Source organism: Dermacentor andersoni, chromosome 3 (genome assembly GCF_023375885.2).
Source record: "Dermacentor andersoni chromosome 3, qqDerAnde1_hic_scaffold, whole genome shotgun sequence".
Lineage (NCBI taxonomy): Eukaryota > Metazoa > Arthropoda > Arachnida > Ixodida > Ixodidae > Dermacentor > Dermacentor andersoni.
The window spans coordinates 9,224,118-9,241,573 of NC_092816.1; the positions used below are offsets into that span (position 1 = coordinate 9,224,118).

Genomic DNA, 17,456 nt, shown 5'->3' on the forward strand with positions numbered 1-17,456 from the left:
TGCGCATGCGTGGGCGACGCACGTGCTCAGAAATCAAGACTCGTTGACTTGTTTTCTTTCTGAGAACCGACGGCAGCTCTGGCTCCTTTGTTTTCGAAACTCCCCCATTAATGCGAAACATTTCCCAAGTTGATATGGCGGACCGCTTTGTGTGGCTCAGTTCCGGCCGACCAAATAGTGCCAGTGAGCACAACGCTGTACATATAATGTGAACATAGAATGAAATACCGCATGCATGTTATCCAATGCCGCCTTTGATTTCTTATGTTTACCCGCCGCGGTTGCTCAGAGGCTATGGTGTTGGGCTGCTGAGCACGAGGTCGCGGGATTGAATCCCAGCCACGGCGGCCGCATTTAGATGGGGGCGAAATGCGAAAACCCCCGTGTACTTAGATTTAGGTGCACGTTAAATAACCCCAGGTGGTCGAAATTTCCCGAGTCCTCCACTACGGCGTGCCTCATAATCAGAAAGTGGTTTTGACACGAAAGACCCTGTAATATAATTTCTTATGTTTGTGCTACACTATTACGGTATTTGCCGCGGGATACACCCGCTTTTATAGCGCGAAATTTTGACCAAGGAACTTCCAGGGAGCGCGCCTCTGTTTTTGTAATCAAACAATAAATCACGACGTATTACCTATACATATGATGTTCTCTGATATGGGTATATCTAAAGCAGACAAACCATTTAATAGGCTAGCGCGTGATATCCAACGGCTTCCTTGATTTTCCTAAATTCGTTATATTTATGTTATCCCATTCTTCTGTTACTGTTACTGGATACGTTCACATTTCTGGCCACTTCTCCTGAATGGAAATGCGCCACTGTGACCAAAGGGGTATAGATCGAATGCCGCAACGTATTCAGATGTGGATCTTCTCCGTGCCCGAATGCACCTCTCATCCCCGTTATTCTCTCAACAAGCATGAGTCATTGCCTTCGTGACGTCGCTGCGTCGACGTCTGATTCTTTTGAACGCACGCATTGCCTGACGTTATTCCCTGTGCGTCACTACAATGTGCCTCTGAAGGAGAGCAACAAACTTGTCGTCATGTCACCGCCGCCATGCTATCGTCGCACACACCCTCGCGTCACACCTTCTGCACCCGCATGTTCGTCTGTCCGTAACCCTTTGCAGTCGTCTCTCGAATGATGCTTTATAATCAGCTACCTGCAAAATGGCTCGCATAACATCGGTACCCACAGTGCAAGAGACTTGACCTATTATTTACTAACTCCATCAAATAAACCTGATAATTTTGCTTTATTTATGTGCTTGCACGTTAAACGCAGTTGGCGTGTGATTTCAGATGGTAAATTTATCCATATTTAAACAATGCAAATTCTCGACCTCTTGTATTCCTAGAAGTAAGGATAAATTGAACAGATGATGAACTTACGACAGCTCTTCCAAGGATCTCGTTTTTCTGCCAGTCCCATAATGAGAGCTCGTGGTCGTGGCTGGAGTCTACAGCAACTAAGAGGACGCCCTGAAAGAAAAGAAGGACCTAATTGATGGCAGAATAAGGCACAGATCTATTCAGTGGGCTTTCTGATACTATATATACGTAAAGCTACACTAACAAAAACTATAATGCCGACGTAAATTAGAACAACAATATACCGAATTCGCAAATAGACAACATGAAAACAGCGCAGAAACCTCCGAATATGCTTTCCGGCATACGAGCCATCGGAAGGTGTTTTGAGAACACCAATAATGTAACTTGATATCCGTCCTTTCAATGTGGAAAAAATTATCGGACCATAGAACAGCGCATTAGCGCACACGAGCAGCTCTGAAGCCTTTAACAGCGTTCCTGAGATAATGATATAACATCAAATTAATATTCATCTTGCTTTAGTCTCGTTCTACTTCAATCGAATGCCTTTCTTCGGCTACCCTGGCAGTTTTCCGAATTTGACCGAATGATGTCACCGTCCACGGAGAAACGGAGATCACCCTTCCGCCTACGCGCGCTAATCGTAGTGCCACATGGAGACCTTTGATTTCCCTTTCTCCGATGCTCTCTTTCTTTCTCTCTCTCTCTCTCTCTCTTTCTCTCTCTCTTAATTTTGCACGGGAGTGGTTCTTTGCAGCGAGGTCCTTCGCAGCGAGGTTGCGACCCGGGCCCTTCAAGTAATTTTGTTGATGTGATGTGAAATCGTATTAATGTACGGTATGACCGTGGTATTCCGCTTATGATTGGTGGTATAGTGCATTAGTCTTCCAATTTTCATTTCTTGAACAAGTTTCTTGGCAACGCTGCGCAGCGAAAGTTGCGGGAAGCACGCTGATCGTTGCCGGCCAACTTGTGACTTGAAATAGTACATACATAAGTACTTGAAACCGTACATTCATAACATTTCACATCACACCAAGAAAATTGCTTGAAGGGCCGAGGTGCGAGTTGTTTTCTCGGCGCCCAACAAAGTAGCACGTTTATGCAAGCTGGTCATCCGAGACGATGGGATGATCTAAATGGGTAGGGGGAAGCACGTGAAGAAATGTGTGGATTGCCGAAGCAATGTTCTATATAATGTTCCTCTGTCATGTGGTCTCTCCTATATCGGGCAGCGTTGTGTTAATGACCGCCTCACAGAGCATGCATGCTCGCTCATAACCGGCCAAGGAAGCAATCTGGCTTTGCACGTGTCGACGTGTAGCGGTTGCAAACTACACTTTGCGCTCAGCACTATACTGAAAACATGCAAGAATCGCCTCACGCGCGAAATATTTGAGGCCCACGCAATCCACAGAAGAGACAAATGCGTCAGCACCCCATCAATTGATCTAAGAGATAAGGAGCTTGGCTACCTTAGATAGCAGCTAGACTCATTCCCCGGATAACCACGTGTGCATTCGTGCGTCAGTATATATGGTCTGTGCATTTTCAAGTAAATCGTATGTTGGTACTCTGCGCTCGTGTTTGTTTCCTTTATTGTCCCGTCCTCGCACAGTTCGCCCACACGTTAAATCTGGGAGCTTTTCGCTGGGGAATCTTGCTTGGAGGTGTATTTTTTGCCTCAGTACAGCAGTACAACTCGTGAGAACGAGCTTTGCTCCGTTTGATCCAAGCCGAGCTGCAGCACACAATAGCGGCCAAATACTCCAGAATAAGTTGCCCCTTCGTTTGTATTCCGTAGCGTAGCGGCCACAGCACTGCACTCGTTACTCGTGGGTGCGTAGTTCAAATCACGCGTTCGACAATTTTTAACCATGAAATGCTTTTAGCTCCCCTTGTCGGCTACTTTCACATGACCTTGAGCTAAAAGCCAGAGCCGTTGTCCAGACAATCAAACGAGAACATCCCGGCAAGTTGCAAGAACAAAACGACATCGTCCGGGCACCCAGTCAAAACATTAAAAAGTGTGGTCCCTGGCCCCCAACCCTTTGTAAACGACCGCATTACGTACGCTAGTTACTTCCCAAACAAGTTACAAAAGATATTGCTTTCGTGTTCTTCGTGATGTTTTTTTTTCACAATATCACTCAAGCTGTAACTCCTAGTAGGCTGAAATTTTATTTCTCCCTTCCAAAAGGCCACGTTCAAGAGGCAGGGCACCACACTCTTCATTGTCATCTTTTGGCGCTGAACGCCAGCGGTCCTTGAGTTCCGCGGCGCGGGCTTCGCGTCGCCTCGAGAGATGGCGTCATGCTGCGTGGCGTCTCCTTCAGGCGCCTCTAGCCGCCGCGGTGGCTTAGTGGTTAGGGTGTTGCGCTGCTATGCACGAGGTGGTGGGATCAAATCCCGGCAGCAGCATTTCGATGGAGGCGAAATGCAAAAACGCCCGTCCCGCGTGCATTGGGGACACGTTAACGATCATCTGGTGGTCAAAATTATTTCGGAGTGCTCCACTACGGCGTGCCTCATAATCAAATCGTGGTTTTGGCACGTTAAACCCCAAAGTTCAATTCGTTCTTCTTGTACCTAGGCAGTGCGCTCTGTCTCCGTGGTGTCTTTAGCTGCCTGTCGTGCGGCCTTCAGCCAGTTTTCTTCTTCTATCTGGGCCGCGTCCATAAGGACCAGTGCACTGTATGGCGTGGTGCGGAGTGGTGTGGTGGGGCGGGCCGTTGTGAACACGCACTAGACCTATTTTAAGATTGTGGTTAGTATCATAAGCAACCAGTCTACTTTGCCGGTTGCCATTTCATGCTTACATCTACTCTCGAATACGGGAGAGGCAGCAATGTTTTCTTTTATTTCTGCATTACTTGAACTAATCCAAAACAATGCCGCGTGTTTCATTCATAGCAATTAAAACCGCACATCAAGTGTAACTGCCATGGAAAACTCTGCTACTTGCTCCTCACTCAGCCCAGCGTAAGTGCTTTCGGATTGCTTTATTTCATGAACTATATTTCCACAATTCCTACCAGCGCGATAATGTTATATCATCTCCTACCTACATTTCCTCTCGCATTTATCATAACCATAAGGTTGGTATCATTCAATGCCGTATCAGAACCTGTAACGAATCCTTTATTCCTAGGACCTCTCAGGAATGGAACCACCTCCAGGCGCAGTTGTCGCAATCAAGGACAACTCGAAGTTTCGTTCGGCCTTATCAGACATCATCACTCCTGGATACAATTAACTAATAAATATTGCTGTAATAACTAACCATTTCTGCCGTTTGTTATTTACTTGTGTATGTTTTTTACCCACTCCCCTCTATGATACTTCCATCTTGAGGGTGCAATAAAATAAATTAAGAAAAATATCATTTTGATCTTTCACTTTTGCAGTAGGTGTTATCTTCGTGTGATTCACCGCCAGGCCTGACACAGAGGGTTCCTGCCAAGGGGAGCGAAGAGCGGAGTGGGGCATCGGGAAATGGGGACTTAGGCAGATCCCGCCTTAGTGGCCGCAGACCAATGGTTATTGACACGCTGTTACTGCGAAGTCATTTTATTCTAAAATATTCACTTGCACGTGACACTGCAGTTCTTTTTCATGGCTGGTGGGTGCATAGGCCGAGCGTGCCTATGTGGCACATACTCATCCTGTCCCCGACGGCCTTCACAGTGCGAAGCGGCAAACCTTATGTTACGTGCGCCTCAGTGGCACGGGACAACCACTGACGACAAAAACTTACTTTCATCGCCTTTACAAGGTCTGTAACGGTCTCTATGATCTCATTTGGACGGAATTTTACACAGAAGCAAGGCACGTCAGCCTCCGTAGTGTACGCAAAGACCCATTTAGAAGCAAGATCTCCCATCAAAACGACCCAGTGATTAGGCAAAGGCATATTTAAAGCAAGATTCCACAGAAAATGTCACCAGAGAATAGGCAAAGGCATATTAGAAGTAAGATTCCCCAGCAAGAAGCACCTTACTGGCCTGGCTGCAAAGAGTCACTCCCATTAGGCATGCGCTTCAGGTTCACGTGATTTAGCGCCGAATGCGAGGGAACGGTTGTGCGACTCCTCGCATCCGATGCCGAAGAAAGAGGACATCGCCAACAGCGAATAGGATTCATTTTCGATGGCGTCTGCGTGAACTCTTTTTCCATTCTTTTTCTTGCGTAGTTATTTATGCTTCTTTTCATATTGCGGATTGTGCATTGTTGTCCCCGTTCTTCTCGTTGCCATTGGCGTTTTGCGTGCGGTCGTCCTTCCGTCCGTCCGTGCGTGCGTGTGCGCGCGTGCGTGAATGTTAATTCTCTCAATTGTCCCTCTTCTATTTTCTGCAAGCTAAAGCTCTGTGTACAGTAACAATTTGAATATTAGCTCTAAGTGCCCACTTCACATCAACATCCCTTATTTTGCACAATTTAACGTTGTGCACAGGCCGGTGACAAACTTGTCAACATTGGACGATATCATAATAAGTAAATCATAAGTAATCAATGCTGGGACCTATTTCATTCCTATTCCATTGAAACTATTCCATTCTTATTTTGTTCCCTTTTCCTGACGTCAAATTTACGAAACCGCCGAGACAAGTATAGGGCGGTAATCCGCGGCGTTGTTTGGACAGCACAACCAAATGCTTTTCTCGTTTATACGAGGTCACTTATGCTTGTATTTAAGGCGAATCTAATTACCTAATTGGCCGACAAGAGGCGCGAAGCACGCAGAAGTGGAGAGGGTTTTGGTAGGACCGAACTAGCGCAGTGCAAGCACATCACTCAGTGAGTGGTGCCGACGTGTGCACTTGGTCCACTTCCCCTTGCTGAGTTTGTGGTGGCTATGATGGTGACCTGTAAATGCAGCTTAGTCCTCAGGAAAGAAGAGCTGGCAGAGCGATGTCGCTTGCGCGCCCAAAAGGCTCGACATAGTGCCGGACAAAATTTTTATTGTACCAAAGTAATCCATCCTCGCTGCCAGATCCGAGTAACCAGTACAGAGAGTGATCAGTGTACTGCCATGTTCTATTTCTTTCGGAACGGGGCAGTCTTCAGGCATTCGGAAAAAATTCAGTTTTGTTCGGCATATTGATACGTCTTCAGTGCGTACAACTCGCTTCTCGCGGTTTGGCGACATCGCGTGACAGGAAGGCGAAGCTGGCGTAGCCTGAAAATATTTTTACCAATAGCGGAAGGCCAATGGCGAGAAAGGCGTAGAATCGGAAAGAACATCTTTTAGAATGGCGCGTACTCAGTGGGTACCCGTCATGTCTGAAGGAGAGAGTCCGCACGTTTCGTGACGTCACGTGGCAGACAAGCGAAGTTGGCGCACCGACACATTTTTAACCAATTGTGGTGAGCTAATGGCATCAATGGAAAAGAAACAGATTGGAATAGCTTTACGTGATTGCACCCCTGAACCGTAACTTTGGCCGATATTGAACCATAACCGATGCTTGCGAAACGGGCTTGAACCAAAACGGAAAATTATATAGTGGTTACCATTCAGGAACAAAACGCTGCAAGTAAATATTGTAACACGGGAGTCATGAAATGTTGTTCTTCTCAATTTCAATGACACAAATAAAATACTTATATCTCACCACTCGATGCCCGCAACCTGAAGCCAATTACTACAGACAGGCCGTGTTGTATTCTAAACGCTGCGTATATGCCAAAAATTTTGGTCCGTTGACTGTTGTCCTCATATTTTTCTTATGTTCTTTTACAGGCAGCAGTCCGACCGAACTCGAACAGAAAACCATACCCTACCCGGAATTATAGCCGGAACCGAACCCGAACTGATATTTTCGAACGAGCCTGAACCGGAACTGAACCTGGACCGAAAAAAGTTATAACGGTTACCTGTTCGGAACAAAACGGTTGATGCATATAGGGTGCAAACGGGTACACATAAGATGAGTGATTCTTCGAAATAATTGCTTTTGCAGTTGACGCACCCTAGGCGCAGATCCTTACGACTCACGAGTTGCGTTATGTGCCAGAATTCGGATAGACGATACCCGTAGGTGTGTGCTGGTAAATATACCGCGGCCTAGGCAGAGACACTCGCACTTTCGAACACGGCCATGGCAGTGGCGTTCATCCGCGAAAACGCTGTTCGAGGGGCACCGAAGAATCACCGTTTCTGCTGAAGCTTGCAATTCAGGTTAGCTCGCTACTACTACTGTAAAACGCACACGCCAGAAAACATGGAGAACTAAAACGGCTATGTCGTCGAGAACGCAAGAAAGTCGCAGTTTTGCCAGACCGGTGAAACATTGATCGCGATAGCAAATCATTAGACAGATATAGGAAGTAAGCTTAGTAGATTTCTCAGCTGCATAAATAGTTGCAAAATTTGCTCGCTAAATTAATTCACAAGCACTTTGTGATGCGCGCATCGGAAAACACGAACACATATGACTCGATTACCGCCGACACTCGCTGTCAGAAAGCTGGCGCGATGAAGAGCGGATGAATTCACCTTCGCGCTGCCTCTCGTTTCAACACGAACTAGACGCACGCGAGAACATAGTGCACACGAAGCTATCAGCTATCTCCGATCAGCTAGCCTTCGAACTCAGCGCATATTGCCTCCAAGATAGGACGTGCGCCGCTGCCGCAGCTGTAGCATAAGAAGAGATGCCCACTAACCTGCCCCTTCCCCCGCCCTTGCGCTCGTGAGAAGGCGGCGCGATTCCTCCCCGCCTTCGTCCCTTACGAGGGCGAGGACACGCCGCTGCATCAAGCCACCACGCTTCACTGCTCACCCACGCAAATTTTCGCTCGAAATACAGTATACGGCACGTGGCTGCGATATTATCGCAATTGGACTTTTACGGAACATCACACCAATGCCAACGCTGACGATGAAGGCGCAAATGCGCCTCGAATGTCCGCATAATTTCTATCGCAATAATAAGAAAGCAAACCAGTTCATCAGCACGACTCCTTGTAACAATAACACTGCGGTTGCTAAACGATGCCGTCATCTTCTCAGTACGCGGTTAACAGCTCTAAACGGCACGGGAAATGTACTTTTGTTGCATGCAATTCATTGCAAGAGTGCCGCACACTCTTGCGCTGACACTGTCTATGACGATCGTCTTTATGTGCATGGCTGTTGCAGCTGCACAACGTTAAACTTCGTTCATAGTCATGTATAAAGAGTATTTTCTTTCTCCCGTGTTCCATGGAGCCTGTTTCTTCTAGTTCTGTCAAAACTTTCCATGCGAACAAGTCGATAGATAGCACTGTGCAGCATGTCGCCATATAGCGCAAATATTAAGTTGACTGTATCGAACCGGTTCGCCAACTGGTTGAGGGTTGAGGATGAAGGCGAATGCGTTCGCGAACCGTTATAAATTTTTATTTCTCCGTACCGAAGCTGAAACAGAACGAAAGCGGAGCTTGCTGAATGCCAACCCGAACATAATCAGTGATTTGTTCGGTTCGGCACCCTGATAACATGGTTCACATTCGCCTAGTGTTACCACTGATGAGCAGGCTGTGCAGCTGGAGATGGCTGAGCATTTTCGAAGGCTTTAATGTTCATGGAATTACGAGTTACGGACAATTTCTTCGAGCGAGGCACAGTCACTCAGATTTTACTAAATTCTGTCTTAATACTGTCCGTACTAATACTGTCCTGTTTCAGTATATCTGGTGTCGTCCATGAGACATGATCAGTTTCGGTTTCTTTTTAAGGTTTATTCTGTGGCTCTTTCATAACGATATATGATGTACTTTCGGGCTCTGTAAGTATGAGTTTGAGAATGTTACCTGGACTATTTTTAAATGTTTGAAAATGAAAAAGAACAAGGTATATGTCCGAGGAGAACATTTCATCGCCATTGACAACTGCCACCTTGTGTTCCCGCTTCGTCGGCTCTTTGCTACGTGCTGCTGCTCTGTGAGGCAAACGCAAACCACGATAACTTCGCCGCTGCGCTATTTGTAACTATCTCAGTGCGATACAGCCCTCCCTCAAGCGTGTTCTCTAAGAATGGCATCAACTGCGGTTGACAAGCCACTGAGCAAGGAAGAAAAGAAAGTCGGCATAAGTCTTCTTTCGTGGTACTACACAAGACTCTCGCAGTCGGCAGCTCGGTGAAAGTCGTGCGAACGTGTTCTTCAAACGCCGATGGGAACCACAACTCCTTAATTTCACATGAACCAGCACCCTTTCTTGATGAAAGTGTACAAAAAAGACGCCACCACAAACGCACCCTTGAAGAATCAACCGACACTGGATGATGTACTTCTGCAGAGATAGCAGCCATTCTCCCAGAAGAAAAGAAACGCACTTCACCAGAAAGTGGCAGAAATGGTCGCCTTAGATCTTCTCCCTTACAGCTTTGTTGAAAACCGAGGGTTCAAAGCACTCGTGAAAGCAGCTGTACCGTGCTACAGCCGGCCATCTCGAACAATATTGTCACGTGTGCTCGTCCCGCGCCTGTACGACGAGACAAGAGCAAAGAAACGACGTGGTCTGCGGAAAGCACTTGAACACGGAACAAGCACTTTCGCTTTTACGAGTGATAATTGGACGTCGCGTGCCAACGAGGGCTTTATAGGACTCACGTGTCATTTTCTTACGATGAAGTTCGAGATAAAAAAGTTCACTTTGAGCACGTGGCATGTGCCGGATAGTCACACGGCTGTGAACATAGTTGCCCCATTGGAATAGCTATGCACCAACTGGGATATGTTAAAGGACTGCGTGAAGTACATGGGGACGGACAACGGCCACAATATCCCAGCGGCTGCCAGGAGACTGCCACGGCTCCAGTGAGCCTGTTTTGCGCAAACTGTGCAGCTAGTGATCAGCGATGCGATGTCGTGTGCTGGGACAATCAACAGACTCTGCAAGAAGGCGAAAGCGATTGTAGGACACTACAAGCACAGCCTTAGTGCACCGAAAATACTGAACGATCTGCAGAGGCAGCTGAACAAATACGTACTCCATGTTGTGCAGGATGTTGACACAAGATGGAACAGTCAGTACCTCATGCTTTCAAGGCTCCTTGAACTCAAAGAGTCCATAACAATTGAGCTCACCACTTCGCACACGAGCATAGAGACCTTTAACTCTGCAGAGTGGAGAGGTGCAGTGGAGTTTGTGGAGGCATTGAAGCCCTTATATGGAGCAATTGTGGTTTTAAGTGCTAAAAACTACCCCTCATTGTCATGGCAAATTCCAATTATTTTTGGACTCCTGCATCGCCTCGATGTTTGCAAAGGCAGCTCAGTGTTTGCTAAAAATCTCGCAAAATGTATCAATACTCGCTTTGTGCAGTCCGACTTTGACGAAGTGGCCAGCCTGGCCATGTTTCTTAATCCTCGCTTTAAAGCCACAGTTCATCAGGCATCTCGTCAAATGATCTGGATGAAAGACCTTCTGACAAGGGAGCTCCGGACAGCTGACGTGGAACCCAGTGGGGACCAAGAAGGTTAAAGAAAAACTGCTGGATTGGAAGCTCCCGTAGCTTCTTACAAGAAAAGGTGAAGCCAATGCTTGCCCCTCCTTCACCTGAAATAGAGCCTTGTCGGGTGATCTCCGCTTACACATTAAGTGATATGGCTCTGTTATTGTAATGCTAATCTAATTAGAAAATAAAAGCTGGTCCTTTCTCACGAAAATAAATATTATTCTCGATATTGATGACGCTCTTCCCAATACAATATGCCAGGATATTCAGATTTCGTACTAAAACCAGTAATACAGAGATACAGGTAGGTACGTATCTGTCTGGTAAATCAAGCCACGCTTAACCACGTAGGTTGATTGACACGGCTAAAAGCTCCTCTTCACCATTCCTTATTGTTTATTTATACTTTTATCGTGCTCCTCCTGTGCTGCTTCACCTACGGGGCATCGTTTCTGCTCCAGCAGTTTTTCTTTAACCACCTCGGTGAGGACACGGCCATGCCAGCGTCGAATCCACAGGTGGCATCCAGTGCATGAAGCGCTTTTGACGATCTAGTGATCAACAAGGAGAAAACACACCTGGCATCTGCCCGTGAGAGGGAAGTTACAGACTATGCAGAAAAGCCTCTTGTGGGAAGGGGCAAGGATCCTTGTAAGGGGCCGCAGTCCATTGGTCCCTTCAAGTACTCGCTTTTAAGTACACTAGTCTAGAAATACTTGGCCATCCATCTGACCTGCATTCCTAGTGAAACAGTATTTTCTACAGCTGGAGATGTTATCACATTGCATAGAGAGCACTTATTTTCTGAACATCTTCAGCAGTTAATTTTCCTTCATGATAATCTATAATAAGGGCATTACCTGACATTACCTGAGTTCATTACGTGTAATGAGCGTCTCTTTAACTTGCAGCAGCCTTGTAAAAGGCAATATTATTTTTTTAAGTAATAACGCCATTGTTACCTCGTTTTTGAACCTTTTAATACTACATGCATATTCGATATTCGATATTCGATATTCGAAGACAGTTTTCTGCCTTATTTGTATTCGATTCGTATTCGAAAATTTCAATATTTCCACACCCCTACCTAGAATACAATACCTTGGTCATGCACGTATGATCCAACAATATCCATTCCGAAACAAAAAAGCTTGGAAGGCAAGGTCGACTCAGCACAATCATCATGAAGCGAATATCTCACCTGGTATGAAAATCCAAGACAGGAGAGCCCCACATTTATGATTCCCGCCCCAAGCACCGCCAGCGTCTCAAGAGTGTCGGTCTTCCAGACACGGATGTGTGCCTGCAAAAGGTAAAGACAACTGCTAGCAAAAACGCATCGCAAGTAGGCCAACTTGGCAGGCGTCAAGTGCTCGGCTTCTCACTGGCTTGAATTGTGGATACTCTCAATTTCTTTCTGTAAAGAAGCGCTGTACAACAATGGCATGGGAAAGTGTAGCCACCCTTGCCTGCTGAATCTGCTGCTGCCTCTTACCCACAGCAGTTAAAGCTGAGTTGCCGCCGTGCTTTGTATTAGTAAAACCAAGAAGTGATGCGTATAATATTACAGGAACGAAACCTGTAGAGTATACATAGGAGTGTTCAGGAGTACGCAACTGTTAAACCTTAAAAGAGGCCCTACATTATAAAACCACACTAGATGCGAGGCGATGCTGTCGCGAACGGCAGAGCCAAGTACTACTAATTTCCACCATAGCACGGAGCATCCAATAGCCCTGCATACGGGTGCTGAAGTCTAACATATCAGTAATTTAAATGAAAAGGATATCCTGAGCTGCGTAAATGCTGCTTGCACAGGTGGTTCACACGCTTCGCACAGGTGGATCATGGCCACCACAGCGATGGCCTATCGGCAGAGCAACCACCTCGTACGCGGGAGATACCGAGCTCAAATACCGGTTCCGCCGGAAACCCACCAGTATTTTCTGATGGGTATTTTCCTTGGCCTGGTGCTCGGCTCTCGTGGGGGTTCACATTTCGAATACGGGGCTCAATAGAGGTTTACGAGTTGCCTCTGGTCGCCTAGTTTTCCAACCACAGACGGCCCTGTTGAAGTGCATTCGCCGCGGCTGTGGGCGGCAAGTGCTGCCGCCATGTACCTACCAGTAAGATAGGTACAAGCGCGCTCCTGGCCTGGTACTCGGCCACTATGGGACCTCAACGCTTGGAAAGGAATCTTTGTCTCCGATCCGAAGGCGTGCCCTCATCAGTCAGTGCATCTGGCGCGGCACATGGAACATGGCCGCCATGGGAACGGCCCAAACCTCACTTTATTTGTGTGCGTGCTTCACGAGGGTTTCGGTGGGAATTTAAGGCGCAGGCTCCTTTCCCAAGCATATCACCCCTGAAGGAAGCCGTGGTACACTAGTGCACATTTGGACCAGTGAGTGCCCGGCGGCGGTGGGATTCGAACCCACAATTTCCCCCAGCCGAAGCGGGCGTTCTACAGCTAGACCACGGCTGTGGTGACTCATGCACAGGCGGCTCAATCTCACGGTGGACGCCCTTCTTCGCTAATGAGCACATAGAGTCAGTAAATGCATAATTAACGGTTTTATTTCGCTGTTATGGTCTATGTTTATAGTAGGAGTTCCAATACGAAAGTATTACAGGAGGACTACTTTTTATTTGACATATCTAAAGCGTTCGTGCTCCGAGATATACATAGTCAAATTTCACCCTTTATTGCTAATTTTGCAATCATAGGCGAGAGGTACGACACAAAGATGACTCTCCCCCCGCTCTACTTATGTAACGCTTTACTAAACGAAACTAAACCTGTGTACCTGCAATACAACTACCAATATCGAAGTGCGTTTGGTGAGGACCCGAGCGGGTCCCATAGTTGTCGCTACGCTGGAAGTTTTATCTTGCTCACGCGTTCAGCACACACATTCCTGCGCTTCTTAGCTAAGAAAACTAGTTGGCAGTAGCCGCCCGTGTCGTCGTTTGTGCGTTCGTAGCAGTAAATATGCACATCCTTTGCTGCACCATCGACGCGCCGCATGCGAAGCTCCACAACGCGATAATTAATTTGTTTGTCCCTATCCTGGCCAGCATGCGCGAGGGAATATCCTTATATACTGAATGCATTCCACAACTTTCTGAAATACGTTGCAGGGCCCCTTTATCAGCTAAAACTGTACAAACACATGCACAGCTTACCCTTGTCGCACACATCATTTACGTGAACGCGCATACATTGAGTTTTGCTTATGTATGTTGAGTTGTACTAGAGTGTCATAGTTGCTTGGGAGGCCGAGGCTTTCTCTTGCGAATAACAAAGTGGCTTTCTCCACTCCCCTTTTAAAGCGCAGCTCTTAGGCACACGTTCCTACACGTTCCTGCGTTTTGCGTTGGCGTTGTCTCTCGGCATGCTCCCTCGGCGTAACCGAGCATAGCGAAGGATGGAAGAGCGAACGCGGAGCACTGGCAGCGGGGGATGAAAGACCACGATAGCGAAGAGAGTGCGAGGAAGAAAGCGGAGGAAGAGGGTGCAGTGGAATCATGAGTGGGAAGGCGGGGGAGGAGTGTGTGGCCAAATCGTGAGAAGAAAAGCGTAGTGCCGGCAAAGCGATGACCGGTCGCTACGAGATGGCGTTTTTACAATTGCTAGGAGGTACAGCGGGACGTGGTGCTTTTGACGGCGCTCGGCGTTTCTGCGTAGGCGCGAGTAAGAGCGGGCGTGAGAGAGAAAATTTGGGGGCTTTTGCACCTTTAATATATGACTCAGCCTAAGCACTACGGAGGAGGTTTCTTAGAGCGCGTTGTATTCGTTTGTCCCCTAGACATGCCGGCATTGCGGAGGGCGATCGAGTTGGTTTATGTGCTCCGCCGCTGGCTGCCCGCGCGGTGAGGCAGTGGGCGCGGACGCCGCTTGGTGATCGCTGTGTCTGAAGGGACAATGTTCTGACCGGTGTTGTATAAGTCGCGGGTCGCTTTTTTCGTCACGACGATAGATCGGATTTTTTACAAGCACTGCACCAGGAGGGCACATGTAACCGGAAAACGGAGGCCTCAGGAGAGTACCTGAGGTTATATTAAAGCAGGCGGCGCAGGATCTCTGGGGCACCCAAGTGGTAGCGGGGGGATCAAAGCTGGAAGCAGGGCGGCCCGTCGGTTGGGGCCGCTGAGGCCGAAGCGTGCCAGGGGGTGTTCGCATAAAAAATTGTCTGTCCGCGATAGCAGGCAGCCGATCTTATAGACCCCTGGCACGTGTCACGCACCAGTCCGCACCAGTCTGGCACGCACCAGTCCGGCTTCTAGCTTTGGTGTCCCCGTTGCCGCTTTGGTGTCCTGGAGGCGCAGCCAACAATGCGAAATAGTGACACGTTGTTTTCATTAGTAAAAACATGATCGAATAAATATAATTGCGTCGAACCGCCAACTTGCGATGCTAAATTCAGCACTACCGCGCCCCGCGACTTCTGCCGGCACGCCTAGGGACAAGCGCATACAACGCGCGCCGAGAAATTCCACCGTAGTACTTAGGCAGAGTCGTATTTCCAAGGATTAAAACTCCCCACATTTCCTCTCTCACATCCGCTCTTACTGGCGCATGCGCGCAAACGTCCGTCGTCTCCGCAAGTGCCACGCCCCGCTGTACCTACTAGCAATTGGAAATACGCTACGAGATGGCGCCAGAGTAGCGCGCCGTCGTCTGTTCACCGATGGCATGCGGCGAGCCCGTCGCACGCTTCCATATATGGTAATAACGCGCTGTGTGAACGAAGGTGTGTCTCGCGGCGGCTGCTCTGCATGGCGCTCATGCGTCACCCGCGCACTGCCTCTCGCAATCTCCCGATTAGCAAAGCAGTCGCGCCACGCTTCACTCCATTTGCAATGGGCAGCACGAGGCAGGTTGTCCGCGCCAACCAATATATCGCGAAATGAAAATATGTATAGATCTGCGATCGAATTTCTCATTAGGCAGTATCGTAATCGTCAGTGAATTCTCTTTCACCCTACATTGTTGCTATGAAATGTTTATTTATTTATTTACTTACTTATTTATTTATTTATTTATTTATTTATTTATTTATTTATTTATTTATTAACGCGATACTTTCGCCACCGATCGAAATAAAAATGTAAGAACATACACAATGAACAATACTTAACATCTTGATTTTCCTGTTCTCACTTCATGCGCTACGCACTTGTGCCTATAGAAACGACAGAGTTCGAAAAGGCGACAGGTGGAATCCAGACCGCTTTTGTGAGTGGATGGGTTGGGTCGAATAGGGTGTAAGTTGGAAGCAGTGCGCTTCCGGCTACTCAGCTTCACTATATACAAAAATATAATTGTGCTTTCACGATGAATAAATAAATAATGATTAAAAAGGCAATTTAGCATGCGCCAACGCCAAGGCAAACAAGAAAAAGAAGACGAAACTTCCACAGCGAAGGCGAGCAGTTGCAAAAAATTACCCTGATTATTTTGTACACATGTCCGTGCTTATAAAAAAGTATTTCTCTTCACTGAAAGCTGTTCTTTAAAGGCCACTAACTTCTTGCCATAGTCTGAGTATCGCCTCAAGTGGCAATGGATTATTATGCAGAACCCTAAGTTTGAAGTGCAGGTGTTGCCGTTGGTTTCGGGCACATCGCCAGAGGTCTACTTTGAGTCAAAGGGCCCCGACAGAGTTTTTTCAGGACCCTTTATCTTGTATTCACTCATTTCATCTTGTGGTTCGGGAAGCACTCGCCAGACACGAGGACAAAACGAACAAATGCGCAAGACATGAAGCGCAAACGCATTTTTGAAACTTTCATAATGCAAAGAAGCAGTAAGGCTTGCAGACACGGACACTAAAAAAAAAAAGAAAGAAGTGGACAACACGAACGATGTGTTCGTGTTGTCCACTTCTTTTCTTTTGCGTCTGTGTCTGCACGCCTTACCCCCTTTTTTGCATTATGAATCCTTACAAACTAGCTCAGCTTTCTGTCGTTTGAAACTCTCCATGTGGGAAGATGTGTCTGAGGCCTAGGATGCCGTCTGCGACGTTTTTAAGCAGATAACGCTCCTTATGGGTGTCAAGCGCTTACAAAGATTCAATGCGCTTAATGGAGATACCAGATAAACCAGATAAAATCAAATCTTACAGGAGGTGCGTGGTTGAAACCGGCGCTCTGTCCCGTGGCTGCGACGTCTTCGTTGTAATTGTACGCAATGCTAGAAAAACATAAGAAAAAAATAGCATTTACGTAAGTTTTGTACAACCACTGCTGTGCTAAAATAAATTACGTGACAATGATGGAAAGCAGTGCTGGCGTTTACAAGGCGCTCGCCTTCTGGTCTGCGTGTGTCACTACAATCCAAGAATATGTTACTGCACCAACTCGCCCAACATTCTGCCCTTTGGCGTATACAAAGCCATTGCAGGTATCTTTAAAGCTGGTGCCATGCCTTGTCCCTTTACCGAAAACGTGTATTGCAGCTGTACATATGAAGTAAAGTTATCGGAAGCAGTGAATGGACGTGTACGTGTAAGACAATTTAGTGGGAGAAAGGTCTAGGAGACTCATCCCTGTGATTCCGAGAGCAATCTCCTAATTATTCGGTCAGTCTACCTGATGGATCACGTTACGCAATCTCTGTTACGGGCCTTGTTGGTTAGTCGAAAAATAAGACATGATACG

The 17,456-nt window shown here is 47.2% G+C and overlaps 1 protein-coding gene across 1 annotated transcript in view; it reads right to left on the reverse strand.

Annotated features, from left to right (window-relative positions):
• LOC126520778 (echinoderm microtubule-associated protein-like CG42247) overlaps positions 1-17,456 on the reverse strand; it is a 265,801-nt gene that overhangs the window by 105,901 nt on the left and 142,444 nt on the right. Inside the window, exons 8-10 of the mRNA XM_055061096.1 lie at positions 16,920-16,989; positions 11,995-12,096; positions 1,405-1,494 (exon numbers count right to left, since the gene is read on the reverse strand). Of these exons, the coding sequence (XP_054917071.1) occupies positions 1,405-1,494; positions 11,995-12,096; positions 16,920-16,989 (262 nt within the window). The remainder of the gene's footprint in view (positions 1-1,404; positions 1,495-11,994; positions 12,097-16,919; positions 16,990-17,456) is intronic.